This window comes from Pyxicephalus adspersus, chromosome Z, assembly GCF_032062135.1.
Source record: "Pyxicephalus adspersus chromosome Z, UCB_Pads_2.0, whole genome shotgun sequence".
In the NCBI taxonomy this organism is placed as follows: Eukaryota; Metazoa; Chordata; class Amphibia; order Anura; family Pyxicephalidae; genus Pyxicephalus; species Pyxicephalus adspersus.
In genome coordinates this window covers 77,935,750-77,959,364 of record NC_092871.1, presented here as the reverse complement: position 1 = coordinate 77,959,364, position 23,615 = coordinate 77,935,750, and the positions used below count along the sequence as shown (strand labels likewise).

Genomic DNA, 23,615 nt, shown 5'->3' with positions numbered 1-23,615 from the left:
TGCTAATCCTTCATTCTCTAATAGACTATGAGGGTCTGCTCTAAACAAACTGTGCTGCTGATACAGTGGAAACCCAATACTTGGCTGTGATGTTTGGCATGCATTCCTTGATTGCAAGACTGCTTTACCAAGATTACTAACCCTTCGGAAGGTTACAATCTAGAACTTGGCTTTAACACTCACTATACCCCTATGGGGCTTCGGAGAAGTACCCCTTTCTTTTCTCCCTGTCACAGTGCTGCATAATATGTTGGCGCCATAAAAATCCTGTTTTTTTATTATTAATATTATTATTATTAATAATAATAATAATATTAACAAATATTACGCGATGTTTGTTACTCTGTGCAGCACATCAAATAGGTAATTTATCTGCTTTTTCCCCATCAGGTTGATCCTCACCAGCATACCTGACTGGCTCACAGTAATACCGTCTTCCCTTCTAGTCTGCTTTATGGTGAATTGGGGAAATACATTTAATTATTCTGAATTAAATATGACTGCATCTACTGGTGGATCATAGCGCTCCCCTTTCATGCAACTTCCTCTCAATGTGACATAGAACTTCCCCATCTGTATAGGGTTGGTGCAAAACACACGCAAAGTCTTGCCTTAGAATATCTAATTTAGGGCAGGTACATCTACATATATATCCATAATAAATTATGGGGGTGGAGTGTCTGTGCCAAAATGTGGGTCTGTCATTGTGTATCTGAAGTTGTAGTTGTAAAAAGTTTAACGACACAGACTTTAACTCCATTTAAAGCCTTTATTTGCTAGTAAGCATCCAAACACAGACTTCACTACCCATCTTCATATCCATCTTGTCCCTCCTGGATTTATTATGGGTGAACATTGCACTGTTTTTTGGGAGGCATTGTAAGAGGAAGTTCTGCTTATTGAAAATACTGGGTTATATTTTTTACATATCAATTTTTGCAGGTCAGACTAAGGACCATGCCAACAAAGGAAAAATCAATGACTTACAACCTCCATTATACAGGGCTCAATAGCTCAAGCTAAACTAACACACACGCATACTAAATAAAAAAAAATCCAGAACAGCGATTCCTTGCATTGCAGGACACCATCAAAGGCTTATGTCAGACTAAACTTGACTTATGATATGCAGATGCATCTCTGTTTTAGAATCATTCCTTATATAGTAAAAGTTTTTTTTCCTTAAACAAGGAGTGTATACATATTACATAACAAAAACTTTAAAATGTAAAACATCAGTTTTAAAACCCGATTGTCTCCCATTAAAGTAACATAACAATAATAACCGGAAATATGTATTCCGAGGAAACACACTATGGTTTCACTTTAAGTGCATGCTGGGATTGAAACCTGTTTATTTTCCAATTAATGCAGCTTGCGCAGCATGTCATTTTCTCCGCAGCTCATGGCATGTAAGCAAGAGAAGAATATGAAAAGACAAAGGTTTTTTTTCACATTGCTGATTCTTGGTTTTATGCATTCCTCAATATAATCAACATGTCAATTATCCTCATCAGCCGAGCTCCAATCTTCACGCTTCGACTGCTCTTCTTGACTCTCCGAGACTTATAAGGCAGATTCCCTGCTGTTCTACAAGAAGAAACAGACTACCTACACTATAAAGAATCCAGGAATCTGAGGACAATGTATATATACAGTGATAACATTTAGTAATCAGTGCATCTTTGTCAAAAGGTGGAAAAAAATGTGTTCCTAGACCAGCTGGGGCATTGCTGCCAAACAAGTAATGTAAATGGTGGATCATATATTATACAATATACCATTTACCAGACTACCAAAAAAAATAATGTTTATCAGTTTGATTTTACCTAGATAGATAGCTAGGGTAGGAAAAGATATCCGATGAAAGACATCAATTTTATGCAGGACTTTTAAAGCCAATACCATCAATAATAATTACAAAAATAACACAATTTTATGAATAATAAACATTATAAACAAACATCATTTCAAATACATACAACAAAATAAAATTCTGGGTGTATAGAATGACCTCTCCTGAAAGAATACCCCCAAAGGGTTTAAATTCTGAATTACTTCTCGACGCGTTTCAAGGAAAAAAAATTGGTTCTTCAGGAGGAAAGAGAGGAGAAGTCTATAACCACAGAAATATATATAACTCACATGTATGGAAAATACAAGATAAAGATCCAACCTAAATCACTAAATTGGCTTTAAAAGTCACGCCTAAAATCGAAATGTTGTCTTTCATCACATATCTTTTCCTATGAATGTTAGGGATGTGGCCTGTTTAAGATAAAGAAATGTATATAGGTGGATGTTTCTTTAAATAGATAGCTAGGGTAAGCACACCTGAAAGGAACATCACCAGGATTTTATCATGTTTATGTAAAAATGGCAAACCCCAAATACACATGCTATCTCTAACCAATAAATTACTTGCGCCCATGCACTGAGATGCAGTTTAGTAATGTATCTCTATAAATAATGCAATAACACATATAAATCAATAATTTTTAATGTGCTCAGTTCACAATAATTCACTGGGCATGATTTATTAAAGCTCTCTAATTCTGGACAAGATAGTCTATCATAGGGGATCCAGCAAACATGGAATAGATCTGGTCCAGAATTTAAAAACATTTGCCAACTATTAGCAGTTGATTTTCAAGAAATTCATTTGAAGTTTGCTCAATCACCCAGGATCTCCCGCAAAAGCCTATCTTCTCCAGTCTTGGACAATGGGAATAAATCAGACCCACTTTGTTAGTGTGCTCTGGATAACATATAACCATTTTTTTGTACAGTGTTATACATATTAGGACAGGGGTCACCAACCGGTGGTCCCCAGACCGCATAAAAAATTTTGGTGGTTCGTGGCTCTGGCGGGTGTGCCCACAGTGGGGTCAGGAGAAGGAACCCTCTGAGGGGGGCCCACTGGCCAGAGCCACAGACCATGTCTCCCATATGCATCGCATGCTCAGGGCGGTGGGGGAGTTGTGTCTCTGGACAAAGGCTCAAACCTGCGATGGGAGAGTGGTCGGGTTCTAGCATCATGACGTCACGAGGGAAGTTTTTTTCGCTTTGAATGACACACAGCTCATCGAGCATGTGCGGTCCGGAGTCCATAAATTTAGTGGTCCATGACGCCCAAAAGGTAGGGGACCACTGCACTAAAGGACCGAGAAACAATTTACAAATTGTTTACCAAATATTTCTACAACTTTCACCCACAATTCATAGATCTTCTCCTGTGAATCCAATTAGTGGCAAACTTGCACAGATCTTGCTTGAAAATATTTATAAATTGGTTTCAATTTAAAGCTCAACTTTAAAGGGTTTTTTTCCCCACTATACTAATGCAAGACTGTGGGAAAGACAAACAATCACCCAAATTTCCTTTTTTCATCGCCATATTGTTGGATGTCAGATTAAATAGGAAGTAAGATTATATAGGAACCCAAAACAAGGTCACAGATAATAGTTAAAACACATATTTAGGATTCATGAATAGTTTAGAACCCCAGTCAAGATTTTATTGCTACTCAAAATCATAATAACACAGTCTAATAAAAATTTTCAGGACACAGTTTTACTAAAGAATAAAGATGACTGGTCCTGTATTTAAGCAATATACAATACAATGGTAACAGCAAATCGGTTCTGCATTTTGTAAAAAAGGGGCATTAGCATTTAAAAAAAAGCAGAGTAAGTATTGGACTTACAGAATGCCATGCAAGTAGCATTTGCGAGCAACCAGTAAAAAAAGAATATTCAGGGCTTAACATTAGTGGCCAGAGATGGAGAAAACATGGTTTTGGCACAGATTGCAAAGTCTAGATGAGCTGGAACCTGGTGCCGTGAATGGTAACCTGTTTTGTGGTTTCCACTCCTTTCTATGGCCTGGGAAGCACCTCCAGTAGCCATCCAGGTTGCCATCTGTGTTCCACTTAATAAATAGTTAGGTCTATAGATTTTGTTCCTTTGCAGTTCATCTCTAACATTCTATGGGATTTTATGCCCCAATGAGGCAGCTCCGCTCTTACTTCCTGTCTCCTTCTGTCTTTAGGAGCACAGACAGCCATAAAAACCTAAAAAAGGTTCTAATCCCTCAACTCAATCCAAAACTGGAAAGAAAAAGCTTTAACTGGAGCTGGGCTTTAAGTCTCACACCAAGCAAGAGAACTCTGGATATAACAGCAAACACAAACACAGTTTAGAGTTAAGAATAATCCAGTGACTCACCATTGCTGCACCTCCTTCTCGGTAACTGCAAGACAAAACAAAAAAGGAATTTAGATGATTAGCCTGCACATTTGCTTATTCCACCCAAGAAAATCAGCCTATGTAAAAGTTCCAACAAATAAGACCACACAGGGAGCGCTGTCCAACGGCAACTCTATTTTAAGATTATTCTTCAACATCGAAACTTCCATGAATGAATCATGCTCCCTGCTACAAAACTATTATAGAAATATGGTTCACCTAATCCAAATAATGTGAAAGAAAAAAAAACTTTAAGCAGAAGTGCAGATTGTGAATAGAAACATATAAAGACAGATTTTTTTTTTCATAATGAAAAATTCCAGCAATTTTATTATAATCAACGCTTTGAAAAATATAATAAATTCAAGGTTCTATTTTGTTAAAAATATTATGTAAAATTGCAACTCAAAAATGATTTCAAATTATTTCTAAAGCATGTGTCCAACAAAATTGAATAAAAATTTTAAGAGAGTTGGAAGATATTTGAACCCATGTGCAGGGAGCAGTATGCATATCAAGACAAATGTTGGCATAGAGGTAAGTATACATGATCTTCTTCATTATTTTAGATCATGTAGTACCCTATCAAAAACAGAAACAAAGTCTTGGCTATATATACACTTTAAATACTACCAGGCTGATTCAAGGTCTTCAGTGGATGTATATTATTTTTATGAAGTCTGATTTAATAAAGCTCAAAAAAAAAAAACAAACCGAAGAAGATAGACTATTATGGGAGATCCTGGTTAATCCAGCATACCTAGAATAAAATAATTAAACATCATTTGCTATTGATTGGCAGATGTTTATAACATTGCATAAGATCCATCTTGGCTTTGTTGGATAACCCAGGTTCTCCCGTGATGGGTTATCCTCCCCTGTCTTGGAGAGCTTTAATCAGGCCCAGTATCAGAAAGCATGTTAAAAATTAGGGTGGAGGAAAAAAACTGAAGAAAGAAGAAACCCCAGCATCACTTTAGTTTGTATACTTTGTATTCCCACAGCCTTCTACATAGCAAACATAAATTTAACAGGAGATATAGTATAAATTGTCAGCCACCTTCATGACAGCTTTTTAAAATACTAGAACGGAGAAGGTTAAATGTTGAATTTGCTTATTTGTTTTTCCCATATATCAAAAGAGCTCAGGTGTTTTAAAAGTGACTTTATCATGCAATACAAGGATGCACAGATGGAACCTTTGCTAGGCATAGGAAGAAGTATGTGTCTTCCCATGCTTGGCATAGCATGCCAGATATGTATGACCATGGCATGTACCAGATGTAATTCTGTTTAAATTCTGCTGACACTACAAGGACGAGAAAGAGCAAAACTATTAATGATACCATTATAGCCTATGGAATTTCTGCTAGGCAAAAGGAAGAGGTAGCTGCTTTGCTTTGCTTATCATAGCACGCCAGATATGTATGACCTTAGCATGGACCAGATGTAACTATTTATATTCTGCTGACACTACAAGGATGAGACATGAGGCAAAACTATTAAGCGCTTGTATAGAAAAACAGATGACGCCTTTAAAACCATCTTCTCTAAAGGTGACTTTCGGCAAGTATCGTCTTGGGTACATGAAGCATAAGTGCCTTGGAGTATTGCCAGAGGGATGGAATAATTTGACAACATCATATGGGTTTAGGAAACCTTTATTGTGGAAGTAGCTGGATGGATGATATTCAAGAACCCCAGGAAATAACGTAAAGTTTTCAAAGGATTTATTATAGTGTTAGTCCAGTTTTGTAATACAAGTTTCTTGTATGGGAGTCTATCCAGGTCCAAGACCTCCAATGTAGAAGCAGCATGGCTTGGTGAAGGACACACACCTTGCCAAGTAGAACAATTCATTCAATACTTGTGAAAAGGAGAGTACGTGAAAGGAGTGGGTAAAAAGCTCTCCCACACTCCACTCCTCCATTGAAATTGATTCCTACAATTATTTAATCTATATTAATCATTTTTGTTCTAACCCTTGATATACATTTGTGAATATGAAGTCCATTACAAAGCATTATACAATAGTGCTTCTTTTACGCATTTATTGAGGGTTTTTATATTGTATAAATATACAGTTTCGATTTTTTTATCTCTTGTTTGTACATTATGTTTCTTCCTGTTGTTCTGCATTTTCCCTATAATAAAATGAAAAAGAACAAGTGAGAATGCCAAGTAATATGACAGCCAGCTAATATAAAAAGATAATAGCAGTGAGTACACTGCTATAGACTAACATGTGGTGTTGGCACATTGTGTTTTTTTCTGTATTGGCAATATCAGTGATTCAAAACAGCCCAAAAAAACGCTGATGCCAATGCTTGTATGTCTGGAATCAGCTCAATACACGCAAAGTCTCCTATGTTATATAGCTGCTGTACAGAACATGCAGGATAAATATAAACAATGATCATAAAAAATCTTGCCAATGATCAGATACCATCCTGATGGCAGTATATTGAATTTTAGTATTTGGTTTGGGTGGCCTGTAGTCAGTGTATTCCTTGTCTTAGTAATGACGTAAAGACTGGCTTTTCCCATTTTTTTTTCATTTTTTTATCTCCTACCATTTTGTGGCCCTGGTCTTGGCAAATATCAAATATGGTAAAAGTAATTGTAAAGGGCATCTATAAAGAGCACAAATATTGAAGCATTGGTCTCCAACTGCATACCTATTACAGACCTTCAGTCTCCACATCTGAAGCAAAATCTTCCTCTGACCATCTCCTGTAGCATATTTTCATTTTTTAATTATGTTTTGTAGCTTGCCCCTACTCCCTCACGCCTACATTATACCCTACTATACCATCTCCCGATGAATGTCTACAGTCCCTAAATAATTACTAGTGCATGCACCCAGGCTGTATACCTTTTCCGTGGCAGGCCTGCTATCTGGAAATATTTCCTGTAGCATGACTACCTTCAAGAATCTCCTGGAATATGACCACATTCTGCATCCAGACACAGCCTTTAGCCATTTCCTGCAGCACACTTCTGTAGCATGCTTACTAACACTAACCATCACCTAAAGCATGACTACAGTCTACAGCCACCTCCTGTGGGGCAGATTACTAAAACCAAAACTACAAAATATTTATTCTAACCATAAATATTTAACACAACTGGGTAAGTAGGGGGGAAGGAGAGAGAGGGGGCATGAGATAGAAGGGAAGGTATATGTACCGATATCATCTATTATAGAATGTCAGTACAATCACTGGCTTAAATATACAATTACACCATTCATATAGTATTTCCTTTTTCTACTCTTTCTTTTGCCAATTCCTTATAAACTCTGGTGAATAATTAGCAAACACAAACTGGCTTTAGTCTCCCCCCAAAAACTCAGCTATCACGCTTTTGGAAACCAACATCTCGCCTTTTACCCTAAAAATGGCACTGCATGCCAATGACACCTCCACCCTTCCTTTGACTGTCATGTATCACTGGTCTGGACATGTGTCACCAGACAGGGCGAGTACTTGAGGATGGAGAAAAGGACTTAGGCTAAGTACACAGGTCAGATGATTCTAACTCGATATTTAGCTCAGGGCTGATATCGGACGAGAATCTGGCGTGTGTACAGCGCTTGTCGTCAGACGTCCTGATGACCGTCCTGGCAGGTCTACAGACGAGGAACGATCATAATGGAAGTGAAGGGGAGCGCAGCTGGGTGCCGATCCATCGTTCCTTCTCCCCCCTCCTCTCTCCATAGAGCAGAATGTACTATGTACAGTACTATGTACAGATGCATCATGCCGTCTTTTGTCATTGTAAAGGATTGTGAAAGATCATTTCCAACAACAATTATTGCATGTGTGTCCTTAGTCTAAGCTGTAAACAAGTTTGTGTGCTCAGGCTGCACCACTTGGGAAGGAAGAATTGTATTTGAACACATTGATAGCAAAGGTGGGGGGGTCCTAGAATCGTTGATATGGGAGAGAGTTCCTTACAGTAATATTAGTTAAGTTATACAATGTTATATCACTTGATATGTGTAATACTTCCTGCTTTCCTATCTCAGCAACCTTAGTTTCCAGTTCTACTAATACAGATCTTTGAGTTTGTTTGTCTCTACTTTTCACTTCTTAGAATTAGGAACGACTGACAATGGTATATTATGTCAAAAAAATTCAAATTTTCATGATACACTAGGCCAAACTAAATGTCACCCAGTTAGGGTTTAGAACCACTCTTAACATATACAGCCAAGTGGGATATATGTAAGTACAAAGTTTCCTCAATGTAAAAATCCTATTTTGGTCGATAAAGTGCTACTTACTCTAGTCCTTGTTGTACTAAGTCTGTTCAATGTAACATTCAAGAGGTTAGGGAGAACATAACCTGTTCTGGCAAATAAAAAGACACAATAAATCTAAAAGAAAGGTTTTAAAAAAATGATTTTTTTAAAAAATCTGCAAATATATTTGGCTTTGTCAGCAATCTTCTCTGACTGACAGGGCTGACTTTTAGGGCCTGTGTCAGTAGGCTTTGCAATTGTGTCAGTTTGACATTAGCATTAACTGCTCAGTGTGCACACCATTGCATCAGTAGATCAGCAGTCCCCTGACATGGAAGCACTGCTTTCAAGGAACCTGGACAATGCAAGAAGTTGAGGAAACCTTACTTTACAATGCAATAGCTGGTTTGATACGATAAAATGGGTTAGAGGCAGGTGGGAGGTAGGGATGAACAAATGTTGAATTTTGAGTGGTTTCCTACACACCTCAGCAGTCTAAAGTTATGGCCACAACCTTTATCACAGGACGAGGTATTATTCAATTTAATAATACAAAGGAACAGATGCGGAAGATTTAAAGAGATTGAAAATAACTCTTACGAATGTTTATTTGCGGGGTTATTATAAAAGGTAATGAGAGGTTAGTCATTTAAAATTTAGTGCATTACCGAGGACAATCATTTGGGCCACTGCTTTACACATGGTCCCGTATAAGGAAAACCTTTGGCAGTACCTATTAATTTCCCTGAATCGTCACCGATGTCATCACACTGTATCCTAGCATACTGACAAGCTTTGTTCTTCTAAAAAGGAATCCATCCCACAAGCTCACTGCCTTCTCTGTGTAGGTGATCAGTCACTCCCACATAAATCTCTGCAGAAAATGTCAGTTTCATAGACTTTTATCTACTAAAAAACAAAAAAACCCAGTTTTTTGGATAATGTAGCGTTAACAGTAGCTTTAATAAGGAACATCATCTGGAGGGTATTATACATATACTTCTGCACAATTTAACACACATTGAACCTTCTTTTAAAACAATTAACTAAGCCACCCAATACTTGTTTGCACAGCTCTTACTGTAAAGATACATTTCCAGGTTAAATCTTTTTCCCAAATACCTTGGACTTCTGAGGTCCTTAAAATACAATGCCAAAATCGTTTTTTTTTTTCAATTTGGGTACATTAAGGAAGAGTTAAAGGCTCTACATGATTTTCATTGCCATCTGTGAGCTTATTAGTCAGATTTCCCCTCACTACTAATTGGGAAAAAAAACATTTTTAGCAGAGTAGGGAAGAGATAAAACTACAGTTTCTTTCCTGCTAAAAATCAATCACCATTTTCTGTATCGAGGGAAAAGAAATTGGAAGTGAAGAAAAACCTTCAAGAAAAAAAAAAAAAAGAGAAAAATGTTGACTCTTTCCTACTTTATACAAAACTAAAAAGAAATAATATATTTTGGCAGATGTTTACTATAAAGCGCCGTGTTTCTGACTTTTTGATATGGGGCAACCCTTGAAATAACTTTCAGATCTTCAAGGAACCCCTGCTATAATTAATAAATCCAAAGTTTACATTCATTAGCTTGGTGGTCAGTAGGAAGAATGCCGCTTACATTGCTGGCCTATGAGAAGAAAGTAACCCTTATAGATAGCCAAAAAGACCATGGTGTCAGCCACAAACTGACTCATTGCTCAAGGAGACACAAACTGCTCATTGCTCAAGAAAATCCTGGCAACCTCTGGAGGAACCCTGGTTGAGAACATTGAAACAGAAAATAAGGGGAAAAACGACTAAAGTTCAAATTTTTCAGAATACACAGTCAGTCAGGTAGGTCATTATTGCAGAAAAGGACAAGCGATGTTCTTTCTGCAATAATGCTTCATACCTGGAGCGCTCCATGTATCAGTCAAAAAGCTGAGCAGCGCATGTGCAACAGCACCTTTGGTTGCCAGGATACCTAGCAATCCCTACTTCCTACTGCCAGGAATGAATAAACACCTGTGCGGGAGTTACATCGTCCTGGCTTGGCCAATCAATATGGCCAAAGATCCTGAGCAGGAAGAGAAGAATGGTGGCACCCAGTGAAGAAACAGTAACACTGGTTTAGTTCTCCTTTAAAAGAGGGTTTCAGTTTTTTGATAATGGCCTAAAAAGACATTTTAACCTAATTTTTTTTTTTTATTGTCTTCTGTTGTAGCATATGATTGGTAAGTTAATTGGAATCTCCCCATTTGGTTACAGGCAACAAAAGAAATGACAAGGATTTTGGCTGTTTCATACTCGTTCCAATAACAGAAAAAGTTCATACATACTTTAATCTTTTCATGCAGATGAAGTTCTTTATGTCCTTTATTAGCTTAGCTGCCTTTCCTTATTACTCCTGCTATGCCCAAGGTTGTAAACTCAGCTGAAGCGAATGATTGACTTGTTTGATTTCTAATCTTCCCCTTTGGCAGAAATCACATGACCAAATGCCTAGGCTTCTTGTTGTGCAGGCACCACTGTAGAAAGTTGTGAGCAGCATTTTCTCCAATAAAATGATCACTTTTGGTCTTCTCCATTACCCATCAAACAAGACTGTCCCTACAACTTACAATCTTAGTATAATAAAATCATCCGGCCTTGGAAGAAATGGTTGAGAAAACAGACCGTCAGGGGGAAGCCTACTTCAGGAGACAACACCTGGTCATCCCCCGGAGGGATTGTTTTGTGCAGAAGAGAGACATCTTTTAGAAATTCAGGAGGAATGAAGTAATACGACGCAGTAGGTCTGAAAAGGAAGCTTAAATGCCATTTTTAAGTACTGGTCGGCTTTAAAACCTTTCTTTCCAGATTCCATTGCACATATTTACGTACGCCTCCGACAGGCCTCCCAAGTGTATGTTACAGAAGCAAGGCGACGGAAAGCTCAGACAGAGAATTAGACATCTCAGAGCAATTACCAGTTACTGCACTGCAGGTGTGGGTCAGTGGTGAAATGACTTACAGGAATAGGATGGAGAGGCAGAGAAAAACTAGAGGGAGCAGAGAGAGACGGCTAAACACAGGGGAGTCTGCCTGGAAGAAAAAAATTACAGGGAAATTACTAGGAGAATAGACTAAGGACGAGGGAAAGTAAGATCACTGATATAATAATTATTTACCTGCATGGCTATTCACACTCCCCAGTGTGCCTAAAAATACTTTATCCATTTTGTCTGTGCAGGAAGAGTTCATCAAAGGTCACCAGGATAACACAAACCTTAAGAGAACTTGTCACACTATACCAGACTATAACAGGTTCCTAGAGATCGTAAATGAAAGTAATAATTCAACCATTGCCATTTAAATTTCTTGTTTTGTTTATGGTCACTTTGATAACTCACTCATTTTAACTTGAATTCTAATCAGGTGCCACATCCCAGATAACAATCTAAGTATGTATGTGGAAATTTGCATTGGAAGGACTTTTTAGGCACCACAAATATGAAAAAAAACATAACCTTTATTCTCTCCATTAAAATATTAAAGTTTTTTCTTGAAACAATATATGGTAAAACAGTGAATATGTGTACAATAAAACAATATGTTTTAACTGGATAGTCTCACATAGATAACAGTATCAGAGACTCACACATGTAACATTTTTGACGCGTTTCGCGGACGTGTCCGCTTCTTCAGGAAGTAGTTGTGGAGACCTATCAACATAATGTATTTGTTTCAGTATACCATTACATTAAAAATGTACATATTGATTTTCTACTGAGATATCTGTGCTAAATCTGGAGGAGGTATCTACTGATAGTGTTGTTTGATGTGAATTGCAAGCCACTAGTGAGTACTCTTTAATTTTTGTAAAATCAATATGTACATTTTTAATGTGATGGTATACTGAAACAAATACATTATGTTCGTAGGTCTCCATAACTACTTCCTGAAGAAGCAGACACATCTGCGAAACATGTTGAAAATGTTTGAGACTCTGATACTGTTATCCATGCGAGACTATGCAATTGAAACATATTGTTTTATTGTACACATATTCACTGTTTTAACATATGTTGTTTTAGGAAAAAACTTTCATATTTTAATGGAGATAATAAAAGTTACGTTTTTTTCATATTTTTGGTGCCTAAAAAGTCCTTCCAATGCAAATTTCCACATTGCCATTTTTATGACATCCCAACCAGCACAAGAAAGGGAAAATAAACCTTTTATAAGCTTTTAGTTTAGCCTAAAAGCAGACACCCCCATGATGCCTACCATTACTTGTATCAGATGTCTACTTGTATTAGCCGGAAATATCTTCTGTGCTCCTGACTGATATTATTTCAATTTGTTATTAGGAATTTTGTAAAAATTTAAAGAGTTGAGAACACAATTATCTGTACACAACATACAGGCCTTGAATATCAAAATGGAATTATGGGGCTTCAATTTATGGTAAAAGTTGGCGTGCAGGGGTTGACTTTTGGAATGCATCTCTTTCTCTACAAACACAAGGATTTCCCAGATTGCAGAGTGCTGGAGCCTGTGGCAATATACAATACAATACCGTATATGTGTATATATATATATTTATTGAGAGAGGTGTGAGTTTTTAACATACCCAAAAATAAAATGAGCATGCAACCTTTGCAGTGTTCAGCCTAACATTGTACTTAGTAGTAAGCCTTTATTAGGAATACACTAAAGAACTTCTAGAATCCCTTGTAATTGTTTGTCCAAATGTTTTTTTTTAACTTGGACAGAATTTCAACCAAAATATACACAGCATTTTATATTCTGACATTCAAAACGAGATTGCAGGTGGATGGGGAAGAATACAAATAAGAGATAAACTTAGGGAATGGAGCACAGATTCTATCATCCTGGACAGAAAATAAAAAACGGAGGGATGATGGGGTATCAGATGAAGGGAGGGGTGTGCAGACGCAGGGGAAGACACAGAAGCAATTTCACAGAAGCAATTTACAAGAAAGTCCTCTAATTCCCTATTGTATACAAGGACAGCAGCAATGAGATTAGTTGAGTGCTTTCCAATCTTCACCAGTATAATGTGTGTGCCAAGCCTAGACATTGTGATGGGAGTATTTAGATAACCAGCAAGTGTTCTCCACTGTAAAAACACAAGGGAAAACTTTTGACAACTCAGGTTGAAATTCTATGTTGTACTAAATATACAAAAGCTGTCTAATTATTAAAACACGTATCAAGAAATTCACTTATTGAATGTCTCCTGGTAATAAATCACATCTTATTGGAAACCAGGGCTTTTTTATTACCTACAATGATATGTCTGATTATTTGGAGCTGCAGAAAGGAAATCCATTGGTTTTAAAGGATGAAATACCACGCCCATTCAAGGTATACAGCACTGTTGTAACAAATATGAACTTTGTCATGCACCAACGCACACTGCGTTACCATAGCCCATTTATTTTTAATGATTCCCACTGCAGCAAAAATTAAGAACCAGGATTTTGTTTCACTGCAGTGCACAGTATCTCACATGGTGAGTGGTGTGCATGCCTTAGGGGCTATTGAAAATTAATTCAAACGCACATAGTCCTTAAGTTGCATCCCACGATTTTGCCGCACCGCGCAAGACAAGGAGCTATATTAAAGATACACTAGTCAAAATTTGTAATGAAGGTTTAGAATGCATACAAAGAACATCGTTTAGATATCCAGAGCTTTAGTGTCTCATGTAGGTATTGTTTAGTATAGTTTCTTCATCACTTTTGTGAATAATCAGGGACCTGCTTTTGTTTACTTGTCTATAATAAAGAGTCGTACTCAAAGACACCCGTTGTAGGGTCCTTGTTCTATACCAGCAGTCGCCAACTGGTGGTCCGTTGCTCTAGCCGATGCGCCCCCAGCACTAGCTGCATTTAAAAGCACATTCAGGGTTGATTCACACTTTAGCTATACATTGCTGTGCATTATTATTATTTCCATAGTAAAATATATGCTCCATTACCAAGGACCATCCATTATATTTAAACTGGCAATGACCACAAAGCAGTTGTCCATCATGCAGTGCACTGATGAGTGCGCTTTGTGTCATTCACATATTTTTTTACACATTTTTGCACATTGCCAGAACACACAAGTGTGAATGAAGCCGTCAGACTGTACACTTTACCACTTTGCAATACATACACATTTCTTGCTATCTTGCCACTTTAAAAGACCCTTAAATACAGACAAATATCTGTTGAATTGAAGAAGTTCTTACCTCCTGAACTAAAAAACACAAAACCTATGCACCCCTAAAATCCTAATATTGTTCCTCTGCTTAATCTCCAATTTGTTATCTCCACGACATAGAAAGGGGATAATACAGCACAGGGCTGATAACACGGTTAGGAATTTACTTGCAAAAGAGGTACAGAAAGTTAGGAGCTTGCTGGATTTTTGGTAATTTCCTTTACAGTTCCTTTCCTTGCCGGACAGAATTAGGAGTTCACCATCTGATTTACTTTTAAGCCTATTTAAGATTTAGCCTTTTAACAGTTAATCAATCTTAGGAAATCAAAATCTCTGTTGTGTTGGCAGACACCCCAACTACCACTTTATTTAATGAAAGAAGAATTGCAATTAGAGCTGCATTTCTAGCTGCCCAATCAGCTATTTCTGTAGTGTAGACAGCTGTCTGGGTCAAGAGGCTACTACAATTTTAACATATTTTTCACACACACAATTCTTTTTCCCTAAAGTGGAAATTTGTGGCTGTTTTTTTTTTTTAAATCTTTAAGTAACAAGATATTTTATTAACAACATACTAAAAAAACATCCACCTATATACATTTCTTTATCTTAAAACAGGCCACATCCCTAACATTCATAGGAAAAAATATATGATGCAAGACATCAATTTTAAGCGGGACTTTTAAAGCCAATACCATCAATAATAATTACAAAAATAACAAAATTTTATTATTAAACATTAAAAACAAAAGTCATTTCAAATACATAAAACACAGTAAAATCGTCGGTGTATATAATGACCTCTCCTTACAGAATACCCCCAAAGGGTTTTAAATTCTGAATTACTTCTCAACGTGGTTCGCGGAAAAAAATCTGCTTCTTCAGGAGGAAGGAGAGGAGAAGTCTATACCCATAGAAACATATATTTTGTTAATAAATATATATTCTTCTAGAATAAAGGCTTTACACTTCAGATTTTGCATGTGCATGTACAAGAATTCCATCAACTAGACCAGCCAATTGACCCCTTCATAGGTGTTAGGGCAGTGTTTCTCAACCAGGGTTCCTCTATAGGTTTCCAGGGGTTCCTTGAGCACTTTGCACCTCTCGGGTCAATGTAAGTGACACCACCGAACTTTTTGGAAATCTATAAAGTTGGCATTGTTCCCACCGACCAGCAATGTAAGAAACATTCTTCCTTCTGACCAACACAAATATACTGTGATCCGTGGTTATAGTAAATATAGAAGGGGTTCCTTCAAGACCTGGAAGCTATTTCAAGGGTTCCTCCATTGGCTTAGAAAGGCTGCATTAAACACTGATCTGTAGATAGGACTCATTTTGAGAGGAATGTTAATTCACACATGTGCACTATATCTTAGCTGGTCGTCACCATGTGACTTGTCATTGTTCATTTTGTCCAAATGAGAAATGCTTGCTGGACCAATACCTATATCAAGATATCATTTCACAATATGTTTGTTTTTATTGGTATTTTTTTTTTCTTCATGTTTCGTCGACTAAGGGCTCTATTGATAAAACAGGGAATCTGACATTTCCTTAAACATTCCCTAGTGGTAATCAATTTCGGGCATTGAAACACATGGACCTGGAAGATTCCTACAAAGGTATGTCAGATTTCTTGTTTTATTTATAAAGCCCCAAGTGTTGCCACATTATAAAGCAGATAATCTGGCTTCGGGAAGAATCTACCTAGCAGTTAGCAGAGCTCAGCTGGTTTCAGGTACAGGCCAGGTTGTGTGCATGCTTTTCTGACTCATACAGTTGTCGTGGACTAAACTACTTGTATGATTTGGAATACTTTACCAATATTGATTGACTATCCAATGTCAGCATGTTCTTTTTTACTACTTCTAAAACTCTAATTATGAACCCCAAACTTTAGATTCCAGTCTTGAACAAAAATGAAATCTTGCTATGCAACCATTAAACTGACCTGCTTAGTATGTTGTTATTAATATTATAATTAATAATAAACAGTATTTTATCCTATTTATTTTTATCCTATTTTCCTTACCAACATATTATGTAGCGCTGTACATTAAATATGAAAATGACATATAGATACAGACAGTGACACAAGAAGAGAGGCCAACACAACAGACATTTTGATTTCCTGAGATTGATTAACTGTTAAAAGGCTAAATCCTTAATAGGCTTAAAAGTAAATCAGATGGTGAACTCCTAATTCTGTCCAGTAAGGAAAGCAACTGTGAAGGAAATTACCAAAAATCAGGCAAGCTCTTAACTTTCTGTACCTCTTTTGCAAGAAAATTCCATACAGTGTTATCAGCCCTGAGCTGTATTATTCTCTTTCTATGTCATGGAGATAGCAAATAGGATAATGAGCAGGGCTGAGGACCGATATTTTAGGGGTGCATAGGTTTTGTGTTTTCAGTTCAGGAGGTAAGGATTTCTTTAATTCAACAGATATTTGTCTGTATTTACGGGGCTTTTAAAGTGGCAAGATGGCACGAAATGTGTATGTATTGCATTGGAGGTTATAAGAGACAGAAGAAGATGGGTGGACAAGTTTGAAAAAATGGGTTTTGAGTGCTCTTTTAAATGATCAGAAAGTAGGAGCAAGCCGAATAGGACAAGGAAGACCATTCCAGAGAGTCGAGCCAGCTCTTGAGAAGTCTTGTATCTGTGCGTGTGATGAGGTTATGAGTGAGGAAGTCGTTTTTAGGTCATTGGAGGAGTGGAGGAGTATTTTTTTACCAGGTCAGAAAGGTAAGTGGGACAAGAACTGTGGAGGGATTTGAAGCCAAAGCACAGGAGCTTCAATTTGAGAAGAGGAGCGGTGGGAAGGATGGATGAGTCTGGCTCCAGCATTCATAATAGATTGTAATTTAGGTTTTTTCCCCAGCATTACAGTCCATATTGTGCCTGGTCATCCTGGAATGCACCCGTTTGTAATGCTGGGTCAGCCTCTTCACTGCCTCGCATACAGAAAGTCTCATCTAAGTATGCCACCAGGATGGGAAGTAAGAGGAAATCGTTTTAAGCAAAAGGCTGAGCCCCCTGCTCCCTGCTGTGTTCTCCTTCTCTATAGTCCTAACATCATCACTGGCATGAGAAGTGGAAAGAAATGTTCCTATTGGGACTTCAGACAAGTCTTGATAGTTTCTAATGCTTCTCTACACAGAAGAAAACAACTGGAGTAAAGTAAATAGAAACATTATCAATCCACAGTTGTTTTATTTTCACAAAGAATGAAAAACTAAAACATTGGTCAGTATGGGTATCAACTCCATATTTGTTCCAAGAAGGGTGAATCAACCTGGCAACACAATGGATAAGGCAGCAAACTTCTTGAGTTCGAATAAGGTACATGCAAAAAGGGAGGGGTGTAAAAAAAAAAAAAGAGCTCCCTCTAAAATGGAAGGAAAATGGCAAGTTATTAAACACTCTTGAATTATGAAACAGCCAAGGAGGCAGCACACACATTATGTGTTTTCATCGCGGAGAACACCGTGAATCTGCCATTAAGTGGGACTGCACCTTTCCCAGTAGAAGAGGTGATAATGAGGTGGAAGCGTGTTCTAAAAGTAACTCTGTACTTGGCTGGTGCATAAAGTCACCTCTGTGCTCTTCGTCAGAAGGAACTCGTACAAACCAGCAGACCGTAAAAAAAGGCAGGGAAGACCCTTCTGCAGCAGACCGTGAAATTGCTCAGTAACCTCTCCAGAGACTTGACCTAGTGAAAAAACCTGAAGCTCAGTGAGAGGAAAAGGCAGCTGTCACCTTTAACATTTAGGGGCTTGACAGACAAGCAAATGCTGTCCTTGGTAAAATTTCATCAGCAAGGGAATCATTGGTATTAAGCTTCCTTTTTCACTAATAAAATCACTCTATTGCTGCCAAAAATGATATAATACAAACCTCTAGGAAGACTCGGGTCCCTTTAAATTCTTTTTAGAATGCCGGAAATGTGTTGGCTGTTCAAAATTAACATCTAGCCTACTTTTGCCACCCTAAAGTTAGGTATCCAAAGGTCTATAAAGCTGTCTACTTATATCCTATTTTTGTTCCATTTGTGTTTCTGGTTAGACAAGGGGGCAACATCAGAGAATATAGGCTGAATTGTAGAAATTGTGTCACACACACTGGAATGGACTATAGAGAATGGTAAAAAATATAAAAATACAAGTATGAGATCACATGCTAAGGCAAAGCAAAAGAACAATGATGGAATGGAATTCATGGCATCCAATTAGAAACAGATTTTACTAGAGTACTTTCTCCAAGATGAATTAATTGCCAGGCATTACATTACACCGCTGTTTTTTGCATTTCTGGCCTTATGCCTAGTGACTAGGACTAGACTTATAACACAATAATGGGTTTAAAAGAACATTTTTAACATATATATATATATATATATAAACAGATTAAAGGATTAAAGGAAACAAAGCTGAAAAAAAAATACTTTTCAAGGAGTAGTTTGTTTTTTTATTATTAAAACATTTAAAGAGAGGTAATGCAATGTGGTGGAAGGGAAAAGGGTGGTTGTGGTTGTAATGGTGGTGGTGCGGGTCAGTCGGGGAAGTCAAACATCATTTTGTAATAGTTACCTGCTTATGTCAGATGGTGGCTGAACACTGAATGACATGAGTTTTTCAGTTATTACAGTTTTGTACTCAGTAGTTATTTTTATTGTCCAGTATTTTTTTTTAGCACCAACACTGCTGTACAAAATCCATAGTCATGTCATTTAACTGTCCTCCAAAAGGCTCACAATCTAATGTCCCTTCCATAGTCATATGTATTTACTACAGTCCAAGGTCAGTCTGGGGGATAAACCTAACTGCATGTTTTTGGGATATGGGAGAACACTCAGAAACACACACAAACACAGAAGAACATGCAAACTACATGCATATACTATCCTGTCTGAGATTCGGATCTGGGACCCAGTGCTGCAAAGGCGAGAGTGCTAACCTCTGAACTACCGTTCTGCCCAAGTGACGAAGGTGAACTGCAGCCAAGAGAATGATGTATTCCTACATTTTTTTCTTCTTGGTTTCTCCTAACTTTAAATTAAAAGTTAAAAAAAAAACAACATTGAACTAGAATTCTGTTTCTGGCTGCACATTAGGTAACAAGTTTGAAGGCCCTGCTCAAGCATCAACGTATTCTTAGACAGCAATCCCTCATTCAAATTCTGATTTTTTTTCCTAGAGCTTTTGCACAGAAGTTGGGTGCACACAGGACTGCAGCTGGGGGGACATAAGGATTGATGGAGGACCAGAGACAAACCCTTGGCCAAGGGATAGACTAGAAAAAAACAAGCCAAATTGTCACTAATTTCCTACTTTACTCATGTTGATTTTGGGGTGTGCACTGCTAGGATGCAGAGATTTCCAATGCTGGGAAATTATGTTCCATATTAATTTGTAAGGCTATGTCCTATGGCCGGAGTCCTCAGGACAGCTATGGAGCTGCTCTGCACATGCTTGACTACCATGAACAGTGTAAACAGGCACCAAGACTGCAGCCCCTCGAAAATCAAGTTAGGTCAGAAAAGAGGAAGGTTTATATTTTTTTCATGAATATAGGTTTACTTTTTTAATGTCTTATGAGTTCATTAGCTTTAACTAGCGGGGTCAGTAAAAGCTTGCATATGACAGACCATTATGTATACTGTATGTGCAATGAGAACACTTTAAAAACTGTTCTGAACAGGCAGAAAAAAATGGGCATTTCCTGAAGTTTATTTTTTGGTTGTTGTTAAAGTTGCATTTATGCCAACAACCTGGTTATCAGTAAATACTTACAACGCATACTTAGCATTTCACAAGAAAAACATGCATAGGAAAGTATTCCAATTTCAGCCAGCGTTTTAAAAAAATGTTCCCCTTTTGGTTTTCAGGAAATAACAGTAAAAAAGATTTGCTAAAATTACATACATGAAAAGATGATGCATACATCTAAATACACACAGAGAATTCCATGTAGACAGTCATTCAGCCGTTTCCTCCAGCACAGAAGGTTTTTAACTGGATTGCCCAACTGTCACTGAGCTTAAGGATTTATTTAAATTAACTGACCATAAATATACTAAAGCTGTTTATATCCTGATGCCTTAAAGCGTATTCAGAACCAGAACTGTAAATCTGTAAATCTTAAGCTCCCTATACATATTTCCTACAATCTTATTTAGATCCTCCTGAAAACAGTAATGCCATTGTTAGCTAAGTGAATATTAGGTCATAAATTTTGCCCACTGACATCCCCTGAAGAACACAAAATAAAATTTTGTAAATGTATTTAAAAAATATAAAAGTGTTATTTTTATTTGGATCAAGGAAACTCTTTTTTTGCTGCTGTTTGTTCTCTCCCCCAACTCATGCTTGGTGACAAAGTGTAAGAGTTCATTTCCCCCCATTGGGATGTAATATCAAAATGCAAAAATAAAAAGGGCGTCTGTGTAATTTGTATGTGTAGATTGTCATTGTCCCTATGTGTACACACAGGGTCACCCTAAGGCTGGGTCAATACCGGTTTCCCCCATCACAAGTGGTGGTTCCACCAGCTGCCTGCTTTATCCTGTAGTCACATAAAGGCCAGAAGGAGAAACCATTGCATGCAGTGGGTGAGAAGGTGAGAAATAAAAAAGCAGCCAGTGCAACAGGGAACAATGCTGAAGGGATCACTTTATTATAATTTTATGCATTTTATTATAGTTTGATAGCTGTTTTGCTGTTTGTTTTCTTATGGGGTACGGAACTGGGGACCCCCCCCCCACATACCGTACCTACTATCTAAAAGGTGAATGCACTGTATAGTGGGATAAGGGTGCAGCTGAAAGCCCACTTTGACCCCTTTTACTGTTGATCTTCTTAGAAGGATTTATTTTATTAGCCAGGGCAATCAATAAGGAAATCAATAGACACTTGAATACAGTAAGTGGGAGCAATATTAAAGTCCATTTATTCTCCACATCTGTGCCATTTCAACTGGGCCAATACAGTGTTTTCTAGGATGTGTTCTTTTTCTAGCTGTATGCCTACTTGTTTGTACATTTTTTTGTACACTATAGCGAAGTATTCCAGCACTTTAAAGGTAACCTGTCATGAGGGAAGTAAATGAGCAGATGGGATAAATAGCTAGTTGCCTGGCAGTAACCCTAAAGCTTTTGTCCAATTTTTGATGGTGTCCCTGCTGCACAGATTTCCCATTACTTCCTCAAGTTCAAGTCCCAACTGGAGGTTATAAGAAATCTTCCATTACAAAAGGAGCAATAAACGCCTTGGTTGTCTAGCAGCCTTCGGCCTTTCAGTTTGGATGGCTTCCAAGATGTGAAGGTATTCCCAGTCAGTGGAGTGCAAACAAAATCAAAGGCTCATCTAGTGAAAGAAATGCACGCGTCATTGAAGACACCCTACACACATTCAAGGTGATCAGGTAGCATAGGTAGGCATATGATCCTCTATTCCTTTTTATGGCTTTTGGCATTAATGTCGTGGATTACCCTGGTGTAATTATAGCATAAATGTATAGGCTAATGGGATGATCCCAGGATTACTCTTATTGTTATTAGTGGACAGATATCCATTTGCAGCATTGCAGGGTTAGTTCAGACAAATGGTTGTAATTGTGATTGTAATTGTGTAATGGTGTGATTACGGCTTCTCAACTGCATGTTAGTTTTGTCTATAGCAGGTGACAGTTGACAACACTGCTCATATGTGAACATTCTCATCTGTTGAAATGAACAGATGAGAACACAAAGGAAGTTGTAGATCAGCAATTGGTAGGCGGTCTACTGCCCAATTACCATGTCCACTAAATGTGGAAAAAGCTCCTGGCTGAATGATCCCTTATTCCAGTCTACTGCTGTGCCACCAACAGCCAGGCTCCGGCCCCTTGTGTGCCACCAACAGCCAGGCTCCGGCCCCTTCTGCGCAACCAACAGCCAGGCACCGGCCCCTTCTGCCCAACCAACAGCCAGGCACCGGCCCCTTCTGTGCAACCAACAGCCAGGCACCGGCCCCTTCTGTGTAACCAACAGCCAGGCACCGGCCCCTTCTGTGCCACCAACAGCCAGGCTCCGGCCCCTTCTGTGCCACCAACGGCTAGGCTCCGGCCCCTTCTGTGCCACCAACGGCTAGGCTCTGGCACCTTCTGTGCCACCAACGGACGGGCTTCGGCTCCTACTGTGCCACCAACAGCTGGGCTCCCACCTGTTCTGTGCCACCAACTGCCGAGCTTCAGCCCCTTCTGTGCCACCATTGGCCGGGCTTTGGCTCTCTTTCTGTGACACCAATGGGCTTCGAATCTTTCTGTGCCACCAACAGCTGGTTGGATTGCTGATCCAGAGAAATTAAAATCTTACAGAGACCTTGCTTTTTAAAGTGGAGCTTTAAGTGAATCAAGAAAAAGCAAGTATAACTTCCTTGGATCACGTGGATAATACGTCTATTGCTTCTGGCATTAAAACAAAATAGCAAAAAAAAAAAAAAAAATGATGATGATGAAAATGTTTTCTTTAAAAAACAATTCAGGTGCAATTATTAAGCAGGATGTTGTTTTTAAACAAGGAAAATAAATAGAACCAATTAACACTTTCACCTAATTTCCTGCCCACAATTGCAGAGCGACTAGTTTCCCGCTCAGCATTCTAACAGATAAATAACAAAGTGTGTGCTGTTCCTACCTTCCGCCATGAGTCTCTCCATTAATCCCGGCGATTTTACCGACCTTGAAGCACTAAATATACTTTGGGCATTTACAGGCACAATCAATGATTAACAATTTTGAAATAAAAATTACTACAATACCCTGCATAACTGGATGAAAATAACAGATTTGATGCGTCTTTTGCTAGTACTGCTTGCTAGCGAGTTACACGCTTCTTCATTTCTGGAAGTACCGGATATGCCAACTTGGCAATAATA

The 23,615-nt window shown here is 38.1% G+C and overlaps 1 protein-coding gene across 1 annotated transcript in view; it reads right to left on the bottom strand.

Annotated features, from left to right (window-relative positions):
* NCS1 (neuronal calcium sensor 1) overlaps positions 1-23,615 on the bottom strand; it is a 67,510-nt gene that overhangs the window by 32,248 nt on the left and 11,647 nt on the right. Inside the window, exon 2 of the mRNA XM_072430175.1 lies at positions 4,228-4,252. Within this exon, the coding sequence (XP_072286276.1) occupies positions 4,228-4,252 (25 nt within the window). The remainder of the gene's footprint in view (positions 1-4,227; positions 4,253-23,615) is intronic.